Source organism: Perognathus longimembris, chromosome 7 (assembly GCF_023159225.1).
Source record: "Perognathus longimembris pacificus isolate PPM17 chromosome 7, ASM2315922v1, whole genome shotgun sequence".
Classification (NCBI taxonomy): domain Eukaryota; kingdom Metazoa; phylum Chordata; class Mammalia; order Rodentia; family Heteromyidae; genus Perognathus; species Perognathus longimembris.
Window position 1 is genome coordinate 9,735,198 of NC_063167.1, and position 26,619 is coordinate 9,761,816.

General features: G+C 60.0%; 1 protein-coding gene and 1 long non-coding RNA gene across 2 annotated transcripts; one reads left to right on the forward strand and one right to left on the reverse strand.

Annotated features, from left to right (window-relative positions):
- On the reverse strand, nucleotides 1-26,619 carry Epha2 (EPH receptor A2). The gene is given in 18 exon segments (XM_048350317.1): nucleotides 1-683; nucleotides 5,398-5,553; nucleotides 6,451-6,488; nucleotides 6,490-6,645; nucleotides 7,426-7,575; nucleotides 7,671-7,880; nucleotides 7,968-8,029; nucleotides 8,137-8,325; nucleotides 8,435-8,560; nucleotides 8,751-8,806; nucleotides 9,312-9,411; nucleotides 9,873-10,026; nucleotides 10,407-10,522; nucleotides 11,137-11,469; nucleotides 11,561-11,716; nucleotides 19,548-20,217; nucleotides 21,854-21,921; nucleotides 26,458-26,619. Coding segments are annotated over 18 exon segments (2,931 nt in total). The 5' UTR covers nucleotides 26,543-26,619; the 3' UTR covers nucleotides 1-577.
- On the forward strand, nucleotides 17,970-18,424 carry LOC125354624. The gene is made up of 2 exons (XR_007211518.1): nucleotides 17,970-18,111; nucleotides 18,157-18,424. It is a non-coding gene; the product is annotated as an uncharacterized LOC125354624 (long non-coding RNA).

Genomic DNA, 26,619 nt, shown 5'->3' on the forward strand with positions numbered 1-26,619 from the left:
AAAAAACCTCAACACAACCAAGCGTCCTAAGAGGGCCCAGGAGAGCAAGACATCAGCCCGTTAGAGCCGAGGACTGGGGCGGGGCGGGGGGGGGCGTCTGAAGAAGGCACTCGTGGGGGGGCGGGGGGGGGGTTGGAGGCACAGCACCACTGCGAGTCTCACCCAACCAAGTTTCATGATCTGCCCTCTGAGAGCAAGACGTGGGGGTTCGAGGTACCCTATTCACAGGACCTTGGGCTGACCCCCAGCTCCTAAGTGGCTTCCTGCGGCCGGAGGCAGAGGGGAGGCCATTTGGGAGAGGTCCGTGCAGCAAGGCACGCTGGGAAGGCGACCTGCGCGTCTGCTAAGTGCTTAGCTGGGTCTCTGGCCTAGCGTCCCCAAAGCATCTCCTCAGTTCATTTCAGGGCGTCGTCCAAGGCCCCCCAGCACGGGCCTGCGGATGGCGTCAGGAAGGAATGGTTGGGGGAATAAATAAGGTCTCCACAGCCCGACTCAGAGCTGGTAAGGAGGCCTCTTGTTTCTTCAAGTATTCTTGGCCCAGAGCGGGTGGGGCGGGGGCATGAGGCCCTGTCGGGGTTCAGATGGGGATCCCCACGGTGTTCACTTGGTCCTTAAGTCCCAGCAGGCTGTAGGCGATGCGCTTCTGATGGCCAGGCAGCCGGACCCCAATTCTCTTGATGTCGCTGAGGGTAGAGAGGAAGAGAGAGAGCGTTAGGGCAGAGCGGGGTTAGGGACTGGGCTGGATGGGGGCGGGGAGCTATGGGAGGGAGGAGGGCAAAAAACGGGGGATCAGCAGGGAGCCTTGGGGACCTGTGGGCTAAGAGAGCTCTAGTTAGGGAGGCCAGTGAGATTTCACATCCTAGACAAGATTTCATTCCCTAGACGTGCCAAGATGGCCCGCCACTGATCAGGTCAGGAAAATAATAAAAACACCCCTTCTGAGCTTGCTCTCTCCCCCTCTCTTACTGGTACTGGGGCTTGAATCCAATGTCTCATACTCTCACTTGGCGTTTTTTTTGCTCGAGGCTGGAACTCTACCACTGGAGCCACAACTCCATGCCTGGGTTTTTGCTAATGAATAATTAGAGGTAGGCGTTTCTCAGCTCTGCCTGCCCATCCTGGCTCAGATCTCAGCCTTCTGAGGAGCTAAGATTACCGGTGGAGCCATCGGTGCTCAGCTTAAGCTTTTCTTTCTAATCAAAGAAAGATATTTCCCAATCTTCACAATTGTCTCTCGGGAGGGTGCTCTTTTTATCCTACGTGGCAGATTAGTGAATGGGAGCTCAGAGAAGTGAATCAACATGTCCCAGGTCACATAGCGAGGAGATGGAAGAGCTGGGAATGATAGGATGACAAGATCTGTGAATGAATGGACCCCCCTCTCCTTGCTGGGGAGTGAAGGCTCTCTTTCTAGGTAGCACAAGGCCAGTACAAGGTGTCTGATGTCCAGAGACAGCCAGGAGTCTGCTAGAAAAACCTCTCTGCCCAAGGTCCCTTCCCACCCATCGCCCTATTCCTCCTCCTCTCTCTTCTCCATCTCACCCCTGCTAGCCACTAGGATTCATGGGACACTTGCTTAAGGGCCCACAAACTTTTCTTTTTTTCCCCTGATCCTGGGGCTTGAATTCTGGGTAGGTCTAGGAACTGTCCCTGAGCTCCTTTTGCTCAAGGCTAGAACTCTACCACCTGAGCCACAATGCCACTTCTAGCTTTTTCTGTGATTCACTGGAGATAAGGAAAGTCTGATGGGCTTTCCTGCCCAGGCTGCCTTTGAACCGATGCTCAGATCTCAGGCTCCTGAGTAGCTAGGATGACAGGCGTGAGCCAGCAGCACCTGGCTTGCCCACAGAGTTTAAGGTCTCTAGGGAGAGGGGCTGTGGGTCACTCCATCCAGCCGCCATGGAGGCTTCTCACAAGGAAACCTCCATTTTCTCATCTATAAGATGGAGCAACAGATGGAAAGACCTCAGAAACTAGCGTTCGACAAGGAAGGCTTCTGTGTCAGACAGACAGGGCCTCCCCTCCCATCCCTCGAGATGCCACTTCTCCGGCTCAGCCCCTTCAGACCTCCCAGAAGCTCACCAGCAACCAGGACAATGTTTACTGCTAACTTTGGGAGTTTTCTCCTCCACTGTCCTGACCCACCAGCCCCAACCCATGAAAACACCCAGGTTTTTATGGGCCGTCTCCCGGCTGTAAATGACATTAATTATATGGTACGAGCTCCTATTTGCAATTCCCGAGACATGACTTTCCCACAGGCTGCGGGAACCCTGGGGGAAGTGCTCAGTGCCAGACAGGGAAGGGCAGGTCCAGGTGAGGGCCTTGTCTTGCTCTCCTGGCAACAGGAAAGCCAGAAGTTAGCTTTGGAAAAAACTTCCTATCCAGTCACCACAGGATATTTGCAGAATGTGGGCCAGAATGTGGAGCCTGGATAAGCACTTGGGGGCCCGGAGATGGGGAGGAATTTGGTGAATCCCGTGCAGAAAAGGCTACAGTGGGCAAGGAGAGGGCCAGGGGCGCTCACTGTGTAAGAACCCCCTGGGTTGGCCAGCCACTAGTGGCTCGCACCTATATTCCCAGCTACTCGGGAGGCTGAGATTTAAGGATTCAAAGCCAGCCCAGGCAGAAAAAAAAGGCTGAGACTCTTATCTTCAGTAAACCACTCAGAAAAAGCCAGCAGAGGCACTGTGGCTCACGTGGTAGAGTGCTAGTTTTGAGCACAAAGAGGCTCAGGGACAGTGCCCAGGCACTGAGTTGAAGCCCTACAACTGACAACTGCCTCCCCCCCCCACAAAAAAAAGTCAAACTACCTATTCTATTACTTGAGGAGATCAAGGCTCAGGACTGGCAGAGAGAGAGAGAGAGAATATGAAATTTGAAGATTGAGGTTCGAATTTAGCCTGGGCAGAAGAGTCTGTGACACTCGCAACTAGGGACAAAAAAAAAAGCCAGAAGTGGGGGTGTGGTGCAAGTGATCCACCTTGAGTAAAAGAGCTGAAGGTGCAGTGTTGGTAGTTTACACCTGTAATCCTAAGCTACTCAGGAGACTGAGATCGGGAGGCTGCAGTTCAAAGCCAGCTCAAGCAGGAAAGTCCATGGGACTCTTAGCTCCAGTTAACTACAGACAGGGCCCAGGCCCTGAGTTCAAGTACTAGGACCAGCATGCAAAAAAAAGATAAAGAAGATGGGGATGGAGAGGCTTTGGTGGGATTCTCCTGAGCAGCCTGCTCCCGCCCTGTCTCTTTTCATGCAAAAGCAATCCAACCTCCCCTTCTTTGCTGACCACGAACAAGCAGCACACTAGGAGGAGAGTCACAGAGTGGCCCATAGTTGTGCCTGAACCTACTCCTGCCTCAGTTTCCCCCTCAGGGATTCAGGCAGCAGCCCCATTAACCCTTGTACAGGAGCAGAGAGACCTGGGACCGAGGCCGCACACCCAATGAGCAGGTGCTGTGCACTGGCTCTGGGCACAAGAGAGGGTGGGGAGAGCGGGCCTCAGACCCTTCATTTAGTCAGCAAGCATTCCTTCTGGGATGGTGCTCAGGACTGGAAGGTCCACCAGCCCGTGTGTGCCCCTGCCTCAGCCCACAGGAGGCTGCATGCTGGAGAGCCCTGATACGGGACAGTCTGTGCTATGGGGCTGGCTGTCTGTCTGGGTGCAACGTTCCTCCCCATTCCATCAGCTCCTTGCCAAACGTTGACAACCACTAGTCTAGCTAGAACCCCATCCAAGCCCAGAAAAGCATGGCAACGCTCAAGCTGGGGAGAGATGCCGTCCTCGCAATCACAGAGAAGCCAGCACCCGAGCCCGTGGGAAGAGGCCAAAGAATTAGGGCCCACAGCGTGTGCAGACAACACAGATTTCAGGTTTAAAGAGGCTCTGAGCTCACACCTGTAATCCTAGCCCCTCGGGAGCCTGAGATCTGAGGATCGCAGTTCCAAGACAGCTCAGCGAGAAAAGTCACTGAGATGCTTATCTCCAATTCACCGCCGAATAAAAAGCCAGAAGAGGGGCTATGGCTCGAGTAGTAAAGTGCCAGCCGAGTGAAAAAGCTAAGAGACAGTTCCCAGACCCTGAATTCAAGCCCTAGTATCAGCTCCCTGCACTGCACCCCCCCCACCCCAAACTGCTTTGAGATCCCATTTTTGGGGGAACGCGTGAGAGGAAGGGGGAGGAGGAGGGAGCGATGAATGACTTCCTGGCTTTATCCAGCCACATTCAAAACAAACCCGGCATGCACGGCCAGCCTCCGTCCGTCTGTCCAACAGCCGGGCTCTGGGTCCCTGGTCCCCACTCGTGGGAAAGGAATTGGCAAGGAGATCCTCGGGCTATTTTGGGATGGTTCTAAGAACATGTGCTTCCTGTAAGTGCTATTCCTTGCCCTCAGCTCTGGCCATCAGAAGAGAAACTGCGCTGTCATGATGGGGAGGGAGGACAGGCCTGGGGGGGGGGGGGAAGGAGGCTGGCCTAGGCTCCTAAGGAAAGAAGGGAAGGGGGGAGGCTGACCATGGTCTAAGGGACCATGGAAAAGACTAGAGACTCAAACTAAGGCCCTGCTGTGTGCTGGACAGGTCATCTGCCCTGCGCTCATCCAACCCCCACCACAGGAGCAAGCACCTGCTAGGAAGTGGCACCTGTAACCCTTGGGCCCAGGCCTGTGCCCTAAGATGCCCTGGGCCCCATCTCTCCGCTCCCTGTCTCCCCTGGCTAGCTGTCCCTGTGTGATCCCCACCACTGGCCATTCCCCCTGGGGCAGCCCGTGGCTCCCGCCAGCAGATCGAAAGCCCCCACCGGCCCCTCCCCACCCCGAGTGGTTTGCTGAGAGGCGCTGGAACAGACTGGGGCGCCGACCCAAATCCCAGAACCTCTGTGACCCAGAACTTTGGGAGGTCCAGATCAGCCCTCCACACGGTTCCCAAAAACTCCCCGCCCGGGGTGGGGGGCCCATTCCAGCCGTGACCCGAGACCCCGCCCACGCCGCGCTGTGGGGACACATGGCTATTTTTAGAGATACAAAAGGCTAAGAGGATGAGGTCTTCTCCCCCCAGGGGACTCGAGGGGTGTCCTTGCCAAGGCTGTACTGGGAAAGGGTCACCGTGCGGGTGCTGGGAAGGGGGGACAGCGCCGAGGAGGGGTCGTCCAGGGCTGCCAGGGGCCCACACTGCAGGGCTGGGTCAACCCAGTGAGGGCAAGTGAGAACGGGCCAGGCGTCATGGAGAGAGACTGCGCAGAAAGGGGAAGGAGTCTAGAAGTGCGGGCGCCCGGCCGGCCTGTATCTGCCCTGCCTGTAGAGCTCTAGGGAAAGATGGAGACCCTGCGGGGTGGGGGAGGGATGGAGAACTGGGGGTGGATGATGGAGGACACAGGGGTCGCCCCAGAGCCCAGCTACTCACTCGTTGGTCATCTGCACCACCTTCTCGATGGCTGTGTAGCCGGCGCTCATGAAATGCTCTGTGTACTGCTGCATCTTAATGGATTCCAGCCACTCGGACACAGTACGGAAGGGCACCCCCTCGGAGCCGCTGGTACTGGGCAGCCGGATGGACACCCTGGAACAGAGACAGCCAGCCCTCAGCCCACCTGGGCCCCCATCCTGCTGCTCCCTAATAATGTGGGCGCAGCGAGGAAGCCCAGCCTGGCTTGTCAGAGCACCCCCAGTTTACTCCTGCCATTCTCCATTCTATCAAGGCCACCACCTCCAGGAACCCCAAATCATAAAACCCCGTTACAAGCACAGATTCTAGACGCTAATCAAGACCCAGCCCGCTATTCGCCAGCCGTTTAATCGCCCAGTGACTTGGTTTCTTTATCTACAGAAAGGGAGTAATTAAGCTGGGCGTGGTGGCTCATGCCTATAATCCTAGCTGCTCAGGAGGCCAAGATCAGAAGAATTTCAGCTAAGGATAGCCTGGGTAACAAAAGCCAGCAAGACCCCTATCTCAACAAATAAGCAAGGCATGATAGTTCATGCCTATAATTCCAGGTACTCTGAAGACCAAAGAATTGAGGTCTTAGGCCAGCCCCGGGCAAAACAAAACCACCAGACACTGCGGGGAATGGGGGTGGGGTGGGGGAGGGAACCACACTAAACCAAAAAGGGCCTGGCTAGGTGGCTCAAGTGGCAGAACGAATGTCTTCCTAGCTAGCAAGAGTGAGGCCCCTGTTTCAATCCTGGCACCATAACAAATAAATAAAGAGAAAGGAGCCTGTCCTGGTGGATATGCAAATGAGCCAGGAGATGCAAAGTGCTGATCGCAGTACGCACAGGAGGACCAGAAGTGCTGCCTTCGGTGCTGAGTCTACACAGCGTCCCTCCCTGTCTAAGCAAAGCCCATGCTTCAAGGCTCTGGCCACCCACCAGCTGTCCACCCCGCTCAGGTGGCTTGGGAATCCACAGCAGGAAGTGGGGGGGGGGTGTCAATACGGGCACAGGGCATGGGCCTCACCGGGGGTCAAAGTCAGCCAGAGTCTTGAGGGAGTCAGGGGGCTCGGATAAGCTTGTCAAGGATGCTGACGATGTCGGCAAATTTGGGGCGTCGGGCACGTTCCTGCTGCCAGCACTGCATCATGAGCTGGTAGATGGCCGAGGGACAGTCCATGGGTGTGGGGAGCCGGAAGCCATCGTTGATGGCCTTCATCACCTGGAGGGAGGGCAGAAGCCATGGAGAACTGGTTTGCAGACGCCAGAGGAGGCTCAGTGCAAGGAGACGGGAAGGGGTGGGGAGCCCCAGAGACAGACAGGATGGGCACTAGTGGTTCACGCCTATAATCCTAGCTACTCGAGAGGCTGAAATGTGAGGGTGGTGGTTTGAAGCCAGCCTGGGCAGAAAAGTTCATGACACTCTTTATCTCCAATTAGGCACCAGAGAAGCTGGAAGCAGAATGGTGGCTCCAAGTGGTAGAGCACACTAGTACTAGGCTTGAGCAAAAGAGCTCAGGGACAGCACTCAGGCCCCAAATGGGTACAGAAAAGAAAAAAATCAAAAGGTGTGACACAGGACTTCAGAGCTGCACTGAGGGGCTGTCTCCCTGGCTCCTCTGCTCCCCAGTTCCCCGGGAAATCCTCCCACACTCCTTGACCGGGGTTCTCTCCCCTGCCTTCTCTTCACCCCGCTGCTCTACCATATTGTGGGTTGTAGCAGGGACTCTGCAGACACCCTCTGGGCAGCCTCCTGGGGCTCCCAGACTGGGTGAGGCACGAGGCACACACGCGTGTGCGCAAACACTGCACACACGTGCACTCCTATACACGTGCACGCACGCACGCTGGAGCACATACGCGCACCCAGGCACGCACGTGCCCCACTAAAGGGATCTAAGAACAATCTCTGCCTGGTGAAGGAGAGCTTCTGCTGGGACCTCGGGGGTGGTCACGAGGGTGGGGGTTTAAGTGCAGGTCCCTCTGTTCGAGGGGAGCCTACCTCATGGTTCGACAGCTCCCAGTAGGGCCGCTCACCATACGTCATCACCTCCCACATGACGATGCCGAAACTCCACACGTCACTGGCCGACGTGAACTTGCGGTAGGAAATGGCCTCCGGGGCCGTCCAGCGGATGGGGATCTTGCCACCCTGCAGGGGGGACCCAGGTCCCGTTACCACTGTTCCCTTGGGCCAGCCTCCGCCCCTCCGAGGTCCTTCCCCGCCTCCCTCAGCCCCTGACTCACACTGGTGGTGTAGGTGGCCTCGGGGTCGTCCTCCAGCACTCGAGACAGCCCGAAGTCGGACACCTTGCACACCAGGTTGCTGTTGACCAGGATGTTGCGTGCGGCCAGGTCGCGGTGCACGTAGTTCATGTTGGCCAGGTACTTCATGCCCGCCGCGATACCCCGCAGCATGCCCACCAGCTGCAGCACGCTGAAGTCGCCATCCTTCTCCTGTAGAGCACAGACCCTCAGCTCCAGCCGGTCCCCGGCAGCCAGGACCCTGGCCGCCTGCCTCTCCACCACTGCCTGCATCCTTACCCGGAGGAACTTGTCCAGAGCCCCGTTCTCCATGTATTCCGTGATGATCATCATGGGTTTGTCTGTAGGGCAGGGGCACAGGTGAGAGGTGGGCGCAGCGATGGGCGGTTCGCCCTTCCCTTCTCCCTCTATCAATCGTAAAAGCACCCGAGGGTCTTTCAGGTCTCACATTTAGAGATCACGCCCTCCAGGCGGATGATGTTGTGGTGGCTAAACTGGCCCATGATGCTGGCTTCGCTCAGGAAGTCTATCCGTTGTTTCTCTGTGTAGCCCGCTTTCAGTGTCTTGATGGCCACGGGCACCTCCTTCTTCCCCGAGGACGACTTCAGTGTCCCCTTGTACACCTCCCCAAACTCTCCTGCAGACCGGCAAAGGGAAGGGATTGCCCTAGTGAGCCCAGGCTTCGGGTGGGCCAAGCCTGGACCGCCCATCAGCCTTCTGCTGTGCCACAAGTAGGCCAGCCTCACCTGCTCCGATCACCTTCTGCCGGGTGACACAGGACGGGTGGATCTCGGTGGTGAACTTGAGCACAGCCTGGTTGGGGTCTTCATAGGTGTGGGGGTCCACATAGGTCTTCAGGGGCTTCAGTTGCTCTGGGAGGAAGGAGGGACAGCTTGGGAAAGGGACCCCCGGAGCCACGGGCCAGGTTATAGAACAAGGATCTTCTTCTGGCTTAGGTCCTCGGGGCTGCCAGGCCCATGATGCCCCACCCAGGGCCCCGGGCCCCCACACTGCCGAGCTGGGGGGGAGTCCCTGGGAACAGCGGAGGGGGCTGTCTCTCACCTGACTTGGAGAAGTAGACATCCTCTGAGGACTGACGAGCTCGCAGCTTCCTCCTCCTACGTGGGATCAAACACAAGGAGGTCAGCACGCATGCACACGCATGCCCCACTCCCATTTCCCACTCTGTACTCCCTGGCCAGGGGAGGTGACCGGGCCTGGCCCTGAAAGGACTCTGAACCCAGAACTCTGTTCAGCCTGGGTCAATCAGCGGAGGTCGTGGGGAAGGCAGCGGAAGTGAGCAAGCCAGGACTCACGCTTGGGGATCTATGCCTCATAATAGCCCCTTAAATAGCCATAATGAGGGTTTTTTTTTTTCATTAGAGCTTCCCATGTGGAGACACAGAGAGTAACAAACACACCCTGAGCCCCCTACGCCCACCCCCGTGGCATGCCCAGCTCCGCCTAATCACGCAATCAGTACATCCACACATCACCCCGAAGGCACAGACCTGATTGGACCCAACTGGACCGATAGGGTCTATTTTTCAGATCAGGAAACGGCCCTGGCCCCTCACGGCCCTACGTAAGCCCTTGGGGTGTCCAGGTGTGGCGCTGACCAACCTGCGGTGGATGAAAAAGCCGACTCCTGCCAGCACCAGAAGCAAGACGATGCCAACAGCCAAACCACCGATCAGCGCCATGTTGGCAGATCCTTCCATGGCTGTTGGAAAAGAGCAGCTGATGACAGGGAGCCCTACCCCACCCCCAAATCATAGCAACACCCCCTGCTGAGCCCTGCTCCGGTCTCCTTAAGCCACCTGAGCATCTACAGGATGCTGGTGTGCTTTCAGTGAGTCTGAGGATATGCATTCCCATATTCCTAAAGGTCTCACCCGGGTATCCTGGGGGAGGGGGGGGCGGGGGGGGGCTCTGGCTCTGTGATATATGACTGGAACTCAGACCAGCCAGGGCCACCAGAGCCCACAGCCTCTCTCCCTGTCACAACCTTGTCCCCCACGGCAGACATCCCCCGGGTCTCCATCCTCAGGCCTTGGTACTGACCCTTGCTCCCTGGCTGGCCAAGGACAGGGAGGCGTCTGATAAATGTGTGAACTTCCCCGGGTGCACCACTGCTCTGTTTCAGGGTCAGGGCTTGGCCCAGGTTCCAGTCCCCCAACTCACACAGCGTCTGGAACTCGTGCACCTTGCTGCCGGCCCCCTGGCCCTCCTGCGTCAGCGCCTGCACCTGCACCAGGTAGACGGTGTCGGGAGCCAGGTCCTCCAGGGTCACGGAGAAGCCCTCGGTGCGCCGCACGTTGTAGCTGTTGGCGTCTCCCTGGGGGTGGTGCAGACAGGGGAGCGGTGAAGGCAAAGGCCTCAGCTAGGCCTCCCCGCCCCCCCCAAGAAAAAAAAGTCCAGCCAGCAAGTGGCTCCCTAGCATTAGCTAACTTGATGCTCTTCTTACAAAAGAAGAAACTGAGGCCCTGAGAGGTCAGATGACTCACTGGAGATCAGATACCAGCAAATGCCCAACTCAAGACTCAGCCCCAGGGCTTCTGATCCCAAAGACCCGGCCCTTCCCCTGCATCTGGGGATGCCAGACTCTTCTTCCACAGAGCCCTGCGGCCCTGCCCTGGCAGACCCCAGACCCATTTCCCCAGGTGGCCCTGCGGTGTGGCAAACGCCTCCGTGACCCACACTGCCCCTGTGAGTTACCTTCTTGCGGTAGGTCACCTCGTACTTCCACACCCGGCTCTGCTGGGGTGCAGGGATTGTCCAGGTGACACTCAGCGAGGTGGTACTGCGGCCCTCCAGCCTTACTTTGGGGGGCTCTGGGTAAGACAAAGGGGAAGGGGAGGAGCGTAAGGAGCCGGGCAGGGGACGCAGGGGTGGGGTAGGAGAAGGCTTTTCAGATCATGCCCTGGTTCTGAACTTCTGGCTCCAGAACCCCTGAATCCAAGGCCCCAGCACAGGGACTGGCCCTAAACATTCACAAGCACGGATAGTAAGACTGAAGTAGCAGCCGACGCCCGCTGCGCCCTTCCGTGACAGGCCCTGCTCTAGAAGCCTCCACGGTGAGGCTCTTACCCAGCCCTCAGCAGCCCTGGTGCGATCCGTGGACACCCAGAGAGGAGCCTGGAACTTGCCCACACTCGTAGCGTTTACATGGCCCCCCCCCAATGCCCCACAGCCCTTTTTGCTTTCATGTTTTTGGGTAGGGCGCCTCACGTTCTGGGACCTGGATCTTATCTAACAACATCTCCCCGGTACCACCCACCACACCTGGTTTCCTTGTGGGCTGGGCTGCCCGGCCTCAGACCACAATCCTTCTGCTCTCCGCCTCCCGAGTAGCTTGGCTGCCCGTGTCTAGGCCCAGCCGTGCCCCGAGTGCCTGTTCTTCCCCGAGTCCCGCCCGACGGCCTCCCCTCACTCATCCGCGCCTCACCTGTCTGGTTGATGCTCACGCTGGCCGTGCGGAAGCTGCGGCTCGTCACCAGGCCCGAGACGCCATTGCGGGCCTCGACGGCGAAGGTGTAGTTCATGTGAGGCTCCAGGTCGCTGACCGTCACGCTGGTGCGGGTCAGGGCGTGCGGGGGCTCCGAGTAGCGCACGCTGGCCTCGCAGGGCCCACAGTCCCCAGACTCCGGCCAGCACTGCTCGCAGGTGACCCGGTACACGATGTCCTCGCGGCCGCCGCTGTCCTGGGGGGGTGTCCAGCGCAGCTCCACCTTGGCGCCCATGCCCACGGCTGTGAGGTAATGCGGCGCCGAGGGCGGGCCTGGAGAGGACGGAGGACGGGGCGTCAACGGCCCGGTCGCCGCCTCGATGGCCACCGCCCCCCCCCCGGCCCGGCCCTCGGCGAGACTCACGGGTGCAGGGCATGGACAGCGGGTCCTCCGGTGCCCGGAAGTAGCCCTCTTCGCAGTCGCAGGAGGTGGCACCCTCTGGGGACGGCAGCGTGTGCGCCGGGCACTCCAGGCAGGAGCTTTCGGAGGCCTCCGACTTGAAGAATCCCGGAGAACAGGCTGCCAGACGCAAGGAAATGTGGCACGAGGTCAGTCCGACCCGTCCCCTCCCAGCCGGGTGTCGGTGGCTCGCTCCTCCCTGCCCGGGAGGCCGAGCTCTTGAGGATCACACTTTGAGGTCAGCCAGGGCAGGCAGAAAGGTCTGTGAGACTCTCATCTCCAAACAACCACCAAAAGGCCGGAAGGGCAGGGCAGGTGGAAGCTCAAGTGGTAGAGCACCAGCTCCAAGGGAAAAAGCTAAGCAAGAGCACCATGTCCAGAGCTCAAGCCCCAGAGCTGGCATGGAAGCATCAACAAGGTCTGTCCCCTCCCCGGGGGCGGCCTCCCCTCCTGGCTGTGGGAGCCCCAGGGGACCGATTCCACCTCTCGGGACCTGGTTTCTCACCTAGCCAAGGAGAGCACACACACTGGGCACGGAGAGCCTCTCCCACGTCCACCCCAAACCTGGGCCGCGCCCCCGAGGTTGCCACTGGAGATCCACGCCTCTCCTTTCAGCTTCCCGGGAATCTTATCGCCCAGCCCGCCAGCTCAGCGCCTGAGTGACTGAGCAGCCTGTTTGCCTGGCTTATCACCTCTGATCTGTGCGCATCAGGGTATCAGCTGAATCTGCTGGGCTACTGCTGTTTGTTGATTGACCATCAAGTAATCGGTCAGCCAGCTTTCCCAGTTCAGGACACACACACACACACACGGATGGACACACACACACACACACACACACACACACACACACACACACACACACATACACGAGAGTCCCTTCAGCCCCGGCCTGACTGGCTTCCTGTTCCGGGCCTGGTCCACCAGGAAGCGGGAAGAGCCAATCCCCCAGCATTTCCTCTGGATCCACTTCCACCACCCAGGACAGCAGGAAGTGGCTCTCCTCCCCCAGGTCCAGCTTGGTGCAGTTGGCCAGGAGCGCAGGCACCTGACTCTGAGGACTTTTTCCGCCTACCGTCCTATCCTGCCCCTGCCCCCAGCCCTTTCCTGGCTCCACAGACAGGAAACTGCTCAGACACAGGCCCCCTCCCCTGTGCAGGACTATACAGAGTTTGGTTGCTGTGGCAATGTCCAGAGTAGGGACACCCTAGGGTCCCCCCTTCCAAAGTCTATAACTACTCCCTCTAGTTTATTTGCTGTTCCCAGGCTTTCAACTCAGGGCTGAGAGCTCTTGCTTGCCTTGCTTGTTTGGATGATGTTCTACCACTTGAGCCATGCCTCCAGCTCTGCTTTTTGCTCGTTATTTTGGAGATGGAGCCTTGCAGATTTTTCTGCCTGGGCTGCCTTTGAACTATCATCCTCCAGATCTCGGCGTCCTATAGCAAGGATTGCAGGTGCGAACCACCCATGTCCAGCTTTTATCAGCTCACTCTGAAGAGAGTCCGGGGCCACCTCCAACCTCAGAGCCACGTTTACCAGTGTGTGCTCTCAGAGCCTCTACTCTGCCTGGACCCATGTCAGCACAGACCCTGAGACGAAGCCAGCGCCCCAGATACTGAAGGAGAGAGGGGTAAGGGAATCCATGGCCGATGGTCAGTGTCAGCCATCTGCGCACAGGGCAGCAGGGTGCAGCTGTGGAAAGGGCCCTGCAGGCCGCGCCCGGAAGTGTGGGTTCCGGATTCCATCCTGCGGGCCAGGGGAGGCGCGGAAGGTCTGATATTAGGGACAATGACACAGCTAGATCTCCCTGTCAGGAAAATTTCTTGGACAAAGGGTGCGGAGCTGTGAGGCAGTGGGTCTCCTGACTGCCCTCCAGGGGAGTGAGCCCAAGCACCTTGACCCAGGACCCAGACGGAGCCGGGCCCGCTCACCCCGAGGCTGGAGTGCGGGGCAGGGAGTGCCTGTACGTGAACAGAGGTAGGAGAGGATGGCCGTGAGGGGAACTCGCTTCAAAGACAGCCACTCTGCGAGGCGTTAGGCAATGAGTCAGGCAGCCTCCCTTCACTTTGTGGCCTCTCGAGATGGTGGACACACACACACACACACACACACACACGCTCATCCTGCCTCAGCACAGGCCCTGAGAGCTCAGGCATAGGCCGACAGAAGGACCACTGAGCAGGACAGCAGAAGCCCAGGGTGAGCCCATGATCTGCAGGGTGGGAGGGAATGGGGGAAGCCTGGGGCCCCAAGGACTATGAGCACCTACTGTGTGCAAGGTAGGCCAACGGAGCACTTTGCATCCATCTATTTCCCATCGCGCACCAGGGACCCCTAGGAATTGCTAGCCTTTGCCCTGCATTGCCAGTGCGGAGATGGAGGCCCAGAGGGGCCAAACAACTGCTCCACGCCAAGATGCTCGATACTGGGTCTCCCTTCCCACATCAGTCTGGAGCAGAGACGTGGAGGTTCTGAGACAAGACGGCAGAGCAAGGAGTCCTGACCTGCCTTAACAACCAGAACACTCTTAAGACCCATGTCAGAGCTGCGGGAGGGGGAAGATGCCCCACCCTCCATCTCCTCCAACCAGGCCTGTGTGCATCAGACTGGGAGCAGTGTAGATAGACTCCAGCCCCCCTCCCCCCGGGGAAGGGGGGGCGTGGGATTAGCTAAAGTGGTCTCCCAAAGCCTCAAACGTCTTTCAAGTCTCCTGGCGGATTTAAGAAATCTGCCTGTGTGTTTGCCTATCTGCTAGAATACAAAAATAGCTCTTTCCTCCTCGCGATTTTCAAGTGAAAATGACATTCCAGGAAGCTGGGCCATGTTTATCCTGGGGTCCCCCCCTCCCCTCGCGGCTTGTCAGCTGAGATGCCTGTACCCTGGCTGAATGCTGGCTGAGGGAGTTTAAGGGTAGCAGGTTTGAGCCCTAGAACCACAGCCCAGCCAGGCTCATTTCCAGGCCAGGCCTAGATAGACACCTGCCAACTCCCATGAACCACCTCTCCCCAGGTGGGATAGCTCCCGCACCCCTCAGCCCCATGCCAGGAGGAAGTGGGGGAAGAGACAGGTTCCATTCTTGGGCCTCAGCGCCTGGGGGTGGCCTGCCCGCCCGCTGCCCCCCGCCCGCCCGCTGCTGGCAGGAAAGAGGGAATTTGGGAGATTTCCGCAGCGGATGCACCAGATAATGTACTGAGAGTCAGCATCCACCAGGCATGCGCCAGCCTGCCGAGAATGTGCCACCCCTCCTCCAACTCCAGGGAGGCTGCGGGGGGGGGGGGGCTCCCCAGGGTGCTGCCAGAGTATAAAGAGCTCAAGGGGGTCCTAAAATCCCTGAGGGGGGGGAACTCCAGAAACCCTCCAATCTGGTCAGATTTCCTGGCATTCTGGGCAAGCAAGTGAAGACAGGAGTTAAACATACAAACGCATCCATGTACGCGGAACACCCACTGTCCCTTCACGAACCGGCAAACTCCTATGCATCCTTCCACACCCAGCTTCAAGTTCCTCTATGCACTCCTTCCAGGCTTCCCAATTCCTTTCCCCCTTGTGCCCTCCGAGGCACCAATTACTCAAGCTCCTGTTTACCAAACAGACACGAGCGCATGCATCCTACGTGTCTGGCACCATGTTGGGAGCTGGGACTCATGGAGAGGCAGATAAACAGAGGTAAACACCTTTCCAGCTCCAGGAGGGCGCACAGCCTGGCATGATCACGCTTCGTTTGAAACTATTTCCATCCTCTGAGGAGCCTCATGAGCCTGACCATCCCTGGGGAGCAGGAATGGGTGGGTCGCTCAGTCAATGTGCGTGAAGAGATGAAGGAACGGGGGAGGGAGGGAGCGGGAGACCCTGGAGACCATCCACTTGCACACCCACCCGGGTGGCACGAGCCCGGCTTTGGCACACCTGTGGCACACCTGTAGCCCCAGGTGTCTGGACTCAGCAGAACTGGGGCACAGTGGCTGCACCTAGGGCTGTACCCCGGTTTTTCCAGTTCCCGATGCCCGCCCCTCAGGTGGCAGCGTGGGGTGACTCAGGGACAGACGCCCTGTGCTTGACGCAAGTCCGGCACCCACGGGGGCCCCCTCCCTGAAGTCCCAGTCACCTCCTGGGCTGTGGGGTCAAGAGGTCATGGTGGCAATTCTGCAAGCCAGGCCCAGCGGGTGGCCACGGGCCCCACCTTGGCCCGAGGATGGATGCCTGGACTTTGTCTCCAAGCCCTGACAGGCAGCAAACACGGGCAAGTTATCAAGGAAGCAAATGAGGGCCGCTGATAGCTTTAGGCCCAGTGATTACTTGCTGCCCAGCAGGCTTGGGGGTCCTGCAGAAAGAGGGACTTCACACACACACACACACACACACACACTCTTTCACTCACACATTCCTCTACCAAGTCAGGGAGCACTTCCCTTCCCCCTCCCACCACCAGCTTTCATCTCCTGTTTGCTCCCTCTGCCTCCTTCCTTCCTTTCTGGGGACCCATTTAGCTTGTGATGGCAGCAGAGGGAGGAGCTGAGCCTGCCCAGGGGGGGACGACTCAGAACTTGGGGTGGGGGGTGGTGACTCAGATTGAGGGAACTCACAGACTCACAGGGCCTAGACTAAATGGGTCCTGGGGTGAGCCAGGACAGGGGAGGGGGGGTGAGCTGGGGTGGTGGGGTCAGGGTGAGAAGTCACCTTGCCCCTGCCCCCGAGGGCCACAGAAAGACCTCCCAAGGGAGGGGGCCAGCCTGAGAGTCATAGCCAACTATGCACAACATTGCAATATTATTCCCCGCCACCCAGGGAGGGATGGTGGCAGAGCCCTGCCACAGACCCAGGGCCAGGCCTAGGCCACTCTGAGCCACAGTAAGGAGGGACGGGAGCTGGTCTCTGTCACTTTCCAGAGGGGAAGAATGGGGCTCAGAGGGGGCTTTCCAAGGTCACACAGGAGAAAGGACACAAACCAGGAGTCACTAGGCTAGGTGCTGGAGGCTCCCGCCTGTAATCCTAGCTACCCAAGAAGCGGAGATCTAAAGACAGCTGTTCAAAGCCGCCCTGGACAGACAAACCTCCAATTAACCAGTAACAAGGTGGGAGGGGAGCTGTGGTTCAAATTCAAGCCCCAGGACGGGCACACACACTAGGGCCGGTGTATGGCCCCATTCTTTCAGCCCGTTTTCCTCTACGTCTCAGTTTCCTTGTCTGTAAAATGAGATAGCACCGCCCCCCCACCCCCTTCTTCTCTGGGTGGTTCTGAAGAAGGAATCTTGCATGTGAAATGTTGAGCCGGGTACCTGGAATGGGGTACCCGGACCAAGCTGAAGGGAGGTGAAACTGGAATCCAGAGGGGGCATTCCCCCAGAGGGAGGGCTGTCCAGCCACCGGCGCCGGCCACCTGCTCACCTGGCCAGCGCTCTCCCGGGGCTCTGCCCGGGCTGGGGCGCCAGCCGGGGCCCTGCTGGCTCAGCTGCCAGCCACAGGAAGCAGAGACAAAGCAGCCCCAGGGGAGGGACGGCGGTCAGCCTGGGGGACTCCGCTGTCCACTGGGCCGGGCCGGCAGGGCTGGAAGTTGGTTCATTCCTGACATAGCTCCGGGAGTGCGGCTGGGCCCGGTGCCCACCTGGCGGCACCTGGGAGGCGCCTCCCTTCCGCAGCCCAGTTAACTCTTGACTGAGCTTTGCTCCCCGAGGCTTCCTGACCATGGCTCCTGGGGAAGATCTCCACCAGGTGTGGGGGGGCGGGGTGGGGGGGTCGGGATGCCATGCCTGCTCTCTGTGCTGCTTAGCCTTGACAGGGGAGAATCTGGAGCTACACACCCTGGAGAAGGTCGAGCAGGGAGGAGCCATGCCCAACAATGGCCCTCCCACCGGCCTTGCCTCTGACGGCTGCCCCTGCCCCTCCGCTAGGACCCACCCTCCCCGGGCTGCCCTAGTCTTGGGGCCAGGAGCTGAGTCAGGGATTCCAAAGGAACTGGTCACTTCCCGCCCCGTTTCCTGACCTGCCTGCCACCGGCTGGTGCAGCCGAGGTACAAACCTCGATGCAGCCACCTCCTAGCTGTGCAACCTTCCTGAGCCGCGGTTTCCTCATCTCTTCACTGCGGCTAACCACAGTCCCTGCCCGCAGGAGGAACCTGCGGCCCCAGCCAGAGCATCCAGCCCTGGGAGAGAAAGCAAGTCACGGCCACTGTTCCCCTCTGTCATGGTCAACACCTCCAGAGCAACATGGAGCAAGCCTGCAGTTCTCAGACAACAGGGGAGCCCCCAAGAAGAAAATCCAGAGCAAAAGGCGGCTGGCCGCTGAGAGGGCCCTGCCAGCTTGGGGCTCCGTCCTCCTACCGGGCTGAGTCCCCCCCCAACCCCCGCCAAACCAGGCCTGCCAGAGCCCCCCCCCCCCCCCCCTTATCTCTTCAGGGTCCGGATCATAAGTGGAAGGCTTCCAGAGGCCCTCCCGCCTCGCATTCTTGTGGGAGGATGTCATGGAGAGGCTGGACAGACTGCCCCCCCCCGCCCCCACCCTGAAGCCATTGTCTGAGGTCACCTAAACTTGGGTTGCCTGGGAGGGGGCTCACTTGGCCGAGGGGAACAGGGGGGCATGGGTGAGGATGAGCAGACCAGAGCGGAGGTCCATCTCATGACCAGAAAGGTCTAGAGGGCTTTGGGGGGGGGGGGGGAGGAAGGAGGGCGGTACAGGCTGTGTAAACCAAGGTTCTGAGGATCTGCTTGGGAAGAAAGGAAGTGGAACCATCAGAAAGGACTTTGGTAACCACACTCCGGTGACTCACACCTGTAATCTCAGCTACTCAGGAAGCAAAGATCTAGAGGATCATAGCTCAAAGCCAGCCCAGGCCCAAAAAAAAAAAAAAGCCAGCCTGGAGATGTTGTTTAGGTGGTGGAGTGCCAGCCGAGCAAGTCAAACCAGGGAGCACGAGGCTCTGAGCTCAAGCCCAGCACACCGGGTTTGTCACTGCTGCAAATCTCCATGGAATCTGTAGGTAAAGGTGGAGTTTTGTTTTTTCATTTTACTCATAAAAAAAAACGGAGGCCAAAGATGAGAAGGACTTCCCCATGTCACTGGGAAGGTATGTACCTGCGGGGCCCGCCCACCTTTATCTCCCAGCCCAGCGGGGACAGGGCTGCATTCCTCAGCGCTACGGGCCCCCACAGGCTCCAAGAGCTCCAAATAAATGCCCAGGCCGCTCCCTCTCCCTTTCTGGGCTTCAATCCGTCGCCAGTCAAACCCTGAATAGCGAGAGTATGGGTCTGTGGGGGCCCCTGGATTCGGTGGGGGTGATTCTAACCTCAAACCCTGGGTCTGATTCAATTAACCCCCTATGAGCCCAGAGGAGACTGAGGCCCAGAGAGGTTAGGTGGCTTGCCTGGGGTCACCCAGGCGGGTGAACAAGGGGAACTGAGTTGGTTCCCAGGACCAGATCACAGCTGTTGGCACAGAGCAGATACGGAGAAACTGTTTGTGGGATGAATTAAAAATAACAGCTCCCACTTAAAAGTATTTATGTGTCAGGCACTGACCTAAACACTTTACGAGTGTGAAGTCATTTGATTATATCATAACCACCCTACAGACAGATACTATGCATGGCTCCATTTTACAGTGGGTGAAACCTGGGTACGGTTAAAAGAGATGGCCCTAAGTTAACAGTTACGTAGCTAGGGCCGGAACTGAACCCAGGGAGTCTTCTAGAGTTCTGGCTTCGTCATCTCCCACTGTATCATTTCTCCATTCATCCATCCATCCACCACCCATCCACTCATTCATTCATTCTCAGTGAAGGATTGGTCTTAACTAAGGAGACTCGGGTCCACAAAGTCCCGGCAGCCTTCACCAACAACACCACGGCCGGCCGCCCATCAGGGCTGAGGGGGGAAACTTAAGCTAAACCCGATTCACAGTCTCCCCCCCCACCTGAGCACCGCTTCCCTGCCACCCCCAAAACCACCCCTGGCTCACCCTGGCAGGCGTCCTCCACCTTCTCGTAGCCTGCCTCGCACAGGCACTGCCCGATGGGTACCAGCCATTCGCCATCCGCCGCACAGTGCATGCGGGGCTCCTCGCCCCCAGGGGGCACCACGGCGTGGTCCACGCAGGTGCCAGCCACGGTGGCCAGCGAGGGGGCGTCGGAGCCCGCGATGGTCTCGGGGAAGCGGGCCAGGCTCTTCAGCAGCTCGGGGCATTTCTTGTAGTAGACGCGGACGGAGAGCAGCGCCACGCAGGCGCCCAGGTCCTGGAAGGCCAGGTAGAAGCCCTTGCGGCTGAGGGGCCCCACGGAGCGCTCCTCCACGTTCAGCTTCACGTGGCGCGCCTCGAAGTCGCTGCTGACCGTGATCTCGTCGGGCGCGATGGTGTCGATCTTGGTGAACTGGCGCTTCTGGAAGTTGGTGCCGTAGTCCAAGTCTGACTCGGCGTAGTAGAGGTTGAAGGTCTCCTTGCAGGAGCTGGCACCGCCCGGGAAGCTGTTGCAGTCGCGCACGGTGAACTTGAGCTCGATGAAGATGCGCTCGGCCTCCTCGCGGTACACCCAGTTGGTGCGCAGCCAGTTGTCCTGGTCGCCAGCCACCACGTTGCACACCGAGTACATGTAGATGGGCACGTCGTTCATAATATTCTGCATCAAGTCCCACTGTGGGGGCAGGGAGGGGAGGGGAGGTTACTGTGGGTAGGTACCCAGGGGAAACTGACGTGGGGGGGGGCGGGCAGAGCAGGGCACCAGGAAGAAGATATTTCACAGTTCCCCCCATTCTACAAGGAAGGAAACTGAGGCCTGGAGAGGGACGGCTAGAAGCAGGTGAGCCAGGGTCTGCCCTTGGGGTTTCTGTCCCTTTCTGCACATCTGTATTTGACCTCGAGCCTGGCGGGGAGTCTGGGATTCTGTGATCTCCACCAGGTCACTTGAGCTCTCTCCATCTTACAATGGAAGCAGATTTATCTCACAGGACTACGGGTGGGGGCTCAAAAGACAGGGTGTCCACAAAATACTAAGCACGGTGCCCAGAAAGGGACTGACGACCACGGAAGGTAGCTGGAACTGCACTGTTGGGATTTTCTTTTTTGGTCATGGGGCTTGAACTCCGGGCCTGGGCGCTGTCCCTGAACTCTTCAGCTCAAGGCTAGTGCTCTACCACTTGGAGCCATGGCTCCACTTCTGGTTTTCTGGTGGTTCATGGGAGATAGTCTCACGAGCTTCCCCCCACGGGCTGGCTGTGAACCGTGATCCTCAGATCTCAGCCTCCCAAGTGGCTAGGGTGACATTCTTATGTGACTGTCCTCTCTGATGGCACGGGACATGGGCGTCCACATGTGGGAGGGGCTGGGGAGGAAGGCATGAAGTCAAAGCGACCGACAATCCCCTCACGTCTGGGCTTCGGAACAGATCAACGGTCGGTGGGTCATCGTAGCCCCTCCCCTGCCCCCTCCCCGCAAAATAGAGCTCAGCCACCAGGAAGGGCCCCCCCCCGCCACCCCCGTTTCCATGTCCCCTCTGGCACAGCACTATGGCACAGACAATGCCTACCCTAGCTCCAGAGAAACATGCTGACGTCCTGCGTCTGATTCAGATCTGCACCGCCCCCCCCCCACTCATGCCCCCCACCCCTGGGCCTTCCTGACACACAGTAGGGACTGTCTGAATCAAAACTGAGCAAAACTAGAGGAGACCAGGAAAGAGGCCCGGCCTGCCGGGTGTGACACTGGCCAAGCCTCTTGTTTCCCCTCTGTGCTGGGACTGCTTGGGTCGCAGAAGCTGCCTCCCAGCTGGACGTTGCGGGATCTTGGAAGTCAGCTGAGAGCTCTGCTCTGAGCTCAAGGCGGGAAGGACGCAGGTCCGGGACTAAGTCAGCACCGTATGGGGCGGGAGGACTGAGGCCCTGAGCAGTACTATCTTCCCTAAGACCACACCACAGTCACATTCGAACTCGGAGGAAGGGCCCAGCCTCCAGCCGAGTAGTGCCAGCCACGGCAGGGCGGCTGAGAGGGCAGAGCTAGGTGGAGGTGAGGCACATGGGCAGCCCCAGGCAGAAAGGGGCAGCTTTGGCGGAGGGGCAGGCAGGCCTCCCCAGCTCAGCCACCCCTGGGCTGCTCACACCCCCCTCCTTGGGCAGCCCCCCTCCCCGGCCAGCCCTGGCCTGGGCTGCTGACTTCCAGCGGGAGGGAGGGGAGGACGCTGCGATTTCCCTTTGGCAGCCTCTGTTCCTTCTGTTCTCTCCAGGGGACCAGCCGCCCCGTACCCAGGCCCTTCTCTGCCCCCAAGGCTGACTTACCCCTTTGCCATAGGGGTGCGTGAGCCAGCCGAGCTCTCCCTTCGCTGCAGCAAAATCCAATAAGACAACTGTGGAGAGACAAAGAGAGGGGCGGTAAGAGGGGCGCTCTGGAAGGAAGACCACGGCCGAGGAGAGCCCCCAACGCCCCCCCCCCCGCCCCCAGGGTGCCTCAAGAGGCCTTGTCCTGAGAAGGGAGAGGATTCAGACAAAACTAAGCTGCTCAGGAGGCTGAGATCAGAGGATCACACTTCAAAGCCAGGGATTCTTTATCTCCAATTAACCAGCAAAGAAAGCCCCATGGAGGTGTGACTTGGGTGCAGCCCGCCCAGTAGGCTGAGGTTAGGACTGAGCGCCCTGTCTCCAAGGCCAGGACTCCAGCGGCCACCCCCCCACCCCACCCCCGCCCCCAGCTAGGAAGAGCAGGGCAGCAGAGCAGCTGGGCAGAGTGTCGGGTGAGTGGAGGTAGTGGGTGACAGCTGCCTAATCTGCTTCCCCATAAAGGCCTGCTGAGAGCACTTTCACACACACGTGGGCCACAGAGACACTGGTGTCTCCTTTTTACACATCCCCTGGCATCAAACACCTTGACTCCACACGGGGCCACACGCGCCCCCCCGCCCCCAAATGCACACACGTGTCTCCTGGCACTGAATGAAGAAGAGTGCCTTTGTAACAGGTGACTGGGCTGAGGGGGAGGGGCACCTGGGAGGCGACCTTCCCACCATAAAAGCCACAGAGCAGGGCTGGGTAAAGCCTGAATCCACAGGGGCCTCTAGGAGGGGCCTGAAGGTACACACAGCTGGCGAGGTTCCCTTTTGCCCTGGGAAAGTGGCACCCCAATGGCCCTGCCAGGGCTGCCTGGGGAGGCTCAGATGGAAACCCACAGGGTGGGGACTTTCCAAGCCCAGAGGACCAGGTACCAGGACCGTCCTAAGGGACTCACTTCCAGGGGCTTCCCTAGACCTGGCCCAGCCCCCAGACATCTCCCGCAGGGCCGGCCCTGCTCCCCCGCGCCAGACTCAGCAGCTGTAGCCAAGACCCCAAACTCTGTTCCAATTCAGCACTCTTCTCGACTCCACAGGGGAAACTGAGGGAGGCTGGGGCAATGGGTGGTCCCGGCCCTGAGGGGAGTCTTAAAAATTCTTTCCAGGTGCTAGTGGCTCACACCTGGAATCGTAGCTACTCAGAAAACAGCGGATCTGGGGCTGGGAATATGGACTAGTGGTAGAGCGCTTGCCTCGTATACCTGAGGCCCTGGGTTCCATTCCTCAGCACCACATATACAGAAAATGGCCAGAAGTGGCGCTGTCGCTCAAGTGGCAGAGTGCTAGCCTTGAGCAAAAAAGAAGCCAGGGACAGTGCTCAGGCTCTGAGTTCACGGCCTAGGACTGGCCAAAAAAAAAAAAAAAGAAAAGAAAAGAAAACAGCAGATCTGAGGACTGAGGTTCAAAGCCAGCTCTGGCAGGAAGGTCCGTGACACTCTTATCTCCAATTAACCACCCCAAAATCTAGAACTGGCGCCGTGGCTCAAGTGGTAGAGCACTAGCCTTGAGGAAAGAAGTTCAGGGACAGAGCCCAGACCCTGAGTCCAAGCCCCAGGACCAGCACAAAATAATAATAATTATTACATATATCTCCTCTGGTGAAGCCCCAAGGCTTGATGGGAAGTGCTGTCACCTTGTCTGCCACCCTGGGCCAGATCTCTCTAGGAAGGGTCTGGCAGTGCAAACCGGGGAAGAGGAAATCCGATGTGGCACCTGGCCCATGGTGGCACAGGTGGTGGGGTGGGGGAGGGTGGCTGGTGGGGTGGCCAGGGGCAGGGATTTGTTCAGACATGTCCAGGGCCTGGGTTTGGAAAAACTCACTGACCCCACTAGCAAGTGGAATGTTCCAGCTACACAGGAAGGAATCTGGGGGTTCCTGGCTCCAGCTGGGAAGGTAGGAGGTCACTGGTGAGTGTTTCTTACAGTACACACACACACACACACACACACACACACACACACACACACACACACACGGGGCAGGAAGCTGATCTCCCTGAAAGAGGAGGCTCTGAAGGGTTAACTTGGCAGGAGGGTTCTCCCCTTCTCCCCCCCCCACCCCACTTCCAGCCTGAGTCTCCCTCTAGAAGTATCACAGGACTCAATCTGAGAAGAACAGAGGCCTTCACTCAGGAAGGGGCCTCCCCCTGAGACTCTCCGCCACAGCCCCCTCCCAGGAAATTCCCTAGAACCAACCACCAGGAACCAGGGAGCCCAGCCCAGTCCCTCCACCCCATCAGGGCCCTGAGGCAGGTAGCTCTCCCCCCTCCCCCCTCCCCCGTTCCTCCAGGCCCAGCTTCCTTGGAAAGGGGCAACCTAGGGTCCCACTAGCACTCTTGTGCCTTCTCCTCCTCGCCCCCTCCTGCACCCCTGTGCCAGCACAGATAGGGCTTCCCGAGAGAGTGGCCCCCTCACCTGCCAAGCTCAGGAAAAAAAAACTGTCTGAGCCCCCCCCATGTCCTCTTGTGGCCCACATTTCTTCACACTTTCCCACAACGCAGTACCCACCCCACCCCCACTGCCAACTCCCAGACACCCCCCAGCTTCCTTACAGGGCTCAGATCAGTTCATTCCCAAGAAGGTGGGGAAGTGTGGGGCTCCCAGAAGCAAACAAGGACTGGAGGACAGACAGGTCCTTTGCACAATGAAGCAAGAGGCCCCGGGCCTTCCCTCGCTCCTCAGCTCTCCTCAATCCCTCCCCTGGCAGCCTCAGCTCAGTAGCCAGGCCCTGCCCTGCCCAGCCCAGCAAAACCCACCATGCCACCCACTGCAAGGCGGCCAGGGACTCTTGGCCACGGCAGTCCAAGAAGCCAGATGGTCAGGTCAGAAACTCTGTGCAGAGCCCTGGATATCAGGCCTGTCCCAGTGTGTCTGTTTGGAAAGGAGGAAGACTCCGTGGTGGCTGAGGCCCTAACAGGTTTCACCAGGGTTTCCAAACGCAAGGGTGTGGGCTGGAAAGGAAGAGTCCGCGGAGCAGAGCTGGGTGAGGGGACAGAGGGCAAGGCGTCCTCCCGTTCCCGTCCACCCCCAGCGCTGCTCCAGGTGGAACGGGGCGCACTCAGCCTAAATCTCAGTTTTCATTTTGCAAGGAAGTGAGACCAGCAGCTGCCAGCTGTGCCACAACCCCCCTTCCCAAGCCACGCCGGGCCGGGCCTGCGGGCTTCCCAGGACTCCAGGAGCAGAGAAAGCATCGAATCACCCCGGGACGAAAGCCTGCAAAGTTCCTCCTGCAACCCACCGGGCACTGAGCCGGTCGCTGAGGCCGGGGAGAGGCCCACCGAGGGACAGGACACGGCAGCTCCGCTGGGGCTCGGGGCTTGGATGGAGGGGCCCGCAGCAAAGCCATCGCCTAATCCCCAACCGGCCCCGGCGATCGGCCTGTGGTCCCCGCCGCGGTCCCCGGGAGGGAGGAGGACCAGGCGGGGCGGGAGGGGCGGTGGGGCTCGCGGGAATCTCAACAATCCCTGCCGTGCCCTCCTCCGGGCTTCCAGAGCGCTCAGGTGGGCTCGAGACCCCGGGCCGCTCCGGGATGCGCCCCGCTGCCCTCCACCCCCTCTCCACCCGCCCGCCCGTGGCAGGGCAACCCTTCCCACCCAGGCTGGAGGCGGAGAGCGAAGGGGAGGCTCCGCGGAACTTCTCCGCGCCCAGGTTTCCTCGGCGCTTCCCCCTGGCGGAGCCCGCGGGAGCCGCGCCCGGCCCGGGCCGGCGGGGGGGAAAAGTTGCCACCCCGGGGGGGAGGCACAGGAAGGTTCTAGGCCCACGGCAGGCGCCCCCTTCTCCCTTCCACCACCCCAGAGGGGGCCGGGTGTGTGGGGGGGGGACAAGGTTCCCAGCACCCGCACACCCGCCGCGCGGCGCCTGGGCCGCCCAGCTCCGGCCACGCCGGGGCGGCGGTGGGTGAATCAGCCCCCCACCCCCGGGTTCCCGGGCTCCCCCGGTGGCCCTCGGGGTGACGGCTCCACACCTTGGGAGGCCGCACCTCCACCTGCCGCATTTCCTCGTTCTGAGTCACCCCTTATTCAGAGCACTTGACTTTGAGACTTCCTGTCCTCGCCCGAGGCCCCGGCCGGGTCCCCAGCCCCGGGAGGGAGAGGGGCGCGCGGCGAGATCGGACCCCGGCGGCGCGGGGACCGGGAGCTCCGGCGGCCCTTCCCCGGAAAGCGGGGCCTTCCCCACGGAATCGGGGCCAGGGAGGCTGGCGAGTTCAGGCCACCAAGAAGCCGAGCCCGCGGCAAGCGCTCCCCCGGCCCCCCGGCCCCCCCGGCCCCCAGCCGAGCCCTTCTCCCCGCGGCGGCGCCTCGCCGGGCCCCGCTCCCGAAGCCGACAGCCCGCACCGCGTGGCCGGCGCCGGGCCCCCTGCCCCGCGGCGCCCCAGCCCCGCGCGCCCGAGCGCTCCGGCGTCGGTGCCCACGCGGGGGTCCCGGACCGCGCGCCCGCCCGTCCCCAGCGCGCCCCCACTGGGCTGCGCGGTGGCCTGAGCCGCGTCCTCGGGGACCCTCCGGGCCTCGGGGTCCCGGGGAACCGGGGTCCCGCCGAGCGCGCGCGCGCGCGGACACTCACCTTCCTTGCCCTGCGCCGCCACGGCCACGGCCAACGCGCAGCCCCACAGCAGGGCGAAGCAGGCGCCGGCGGCCCGGTGCTCCATGCCGCGCTTCCCGCTGAGTGCCCGATCCGCGGTGCCCGGCTCCCGCACGCCCGCAAGCCCGCACGCCCGCACGCCGG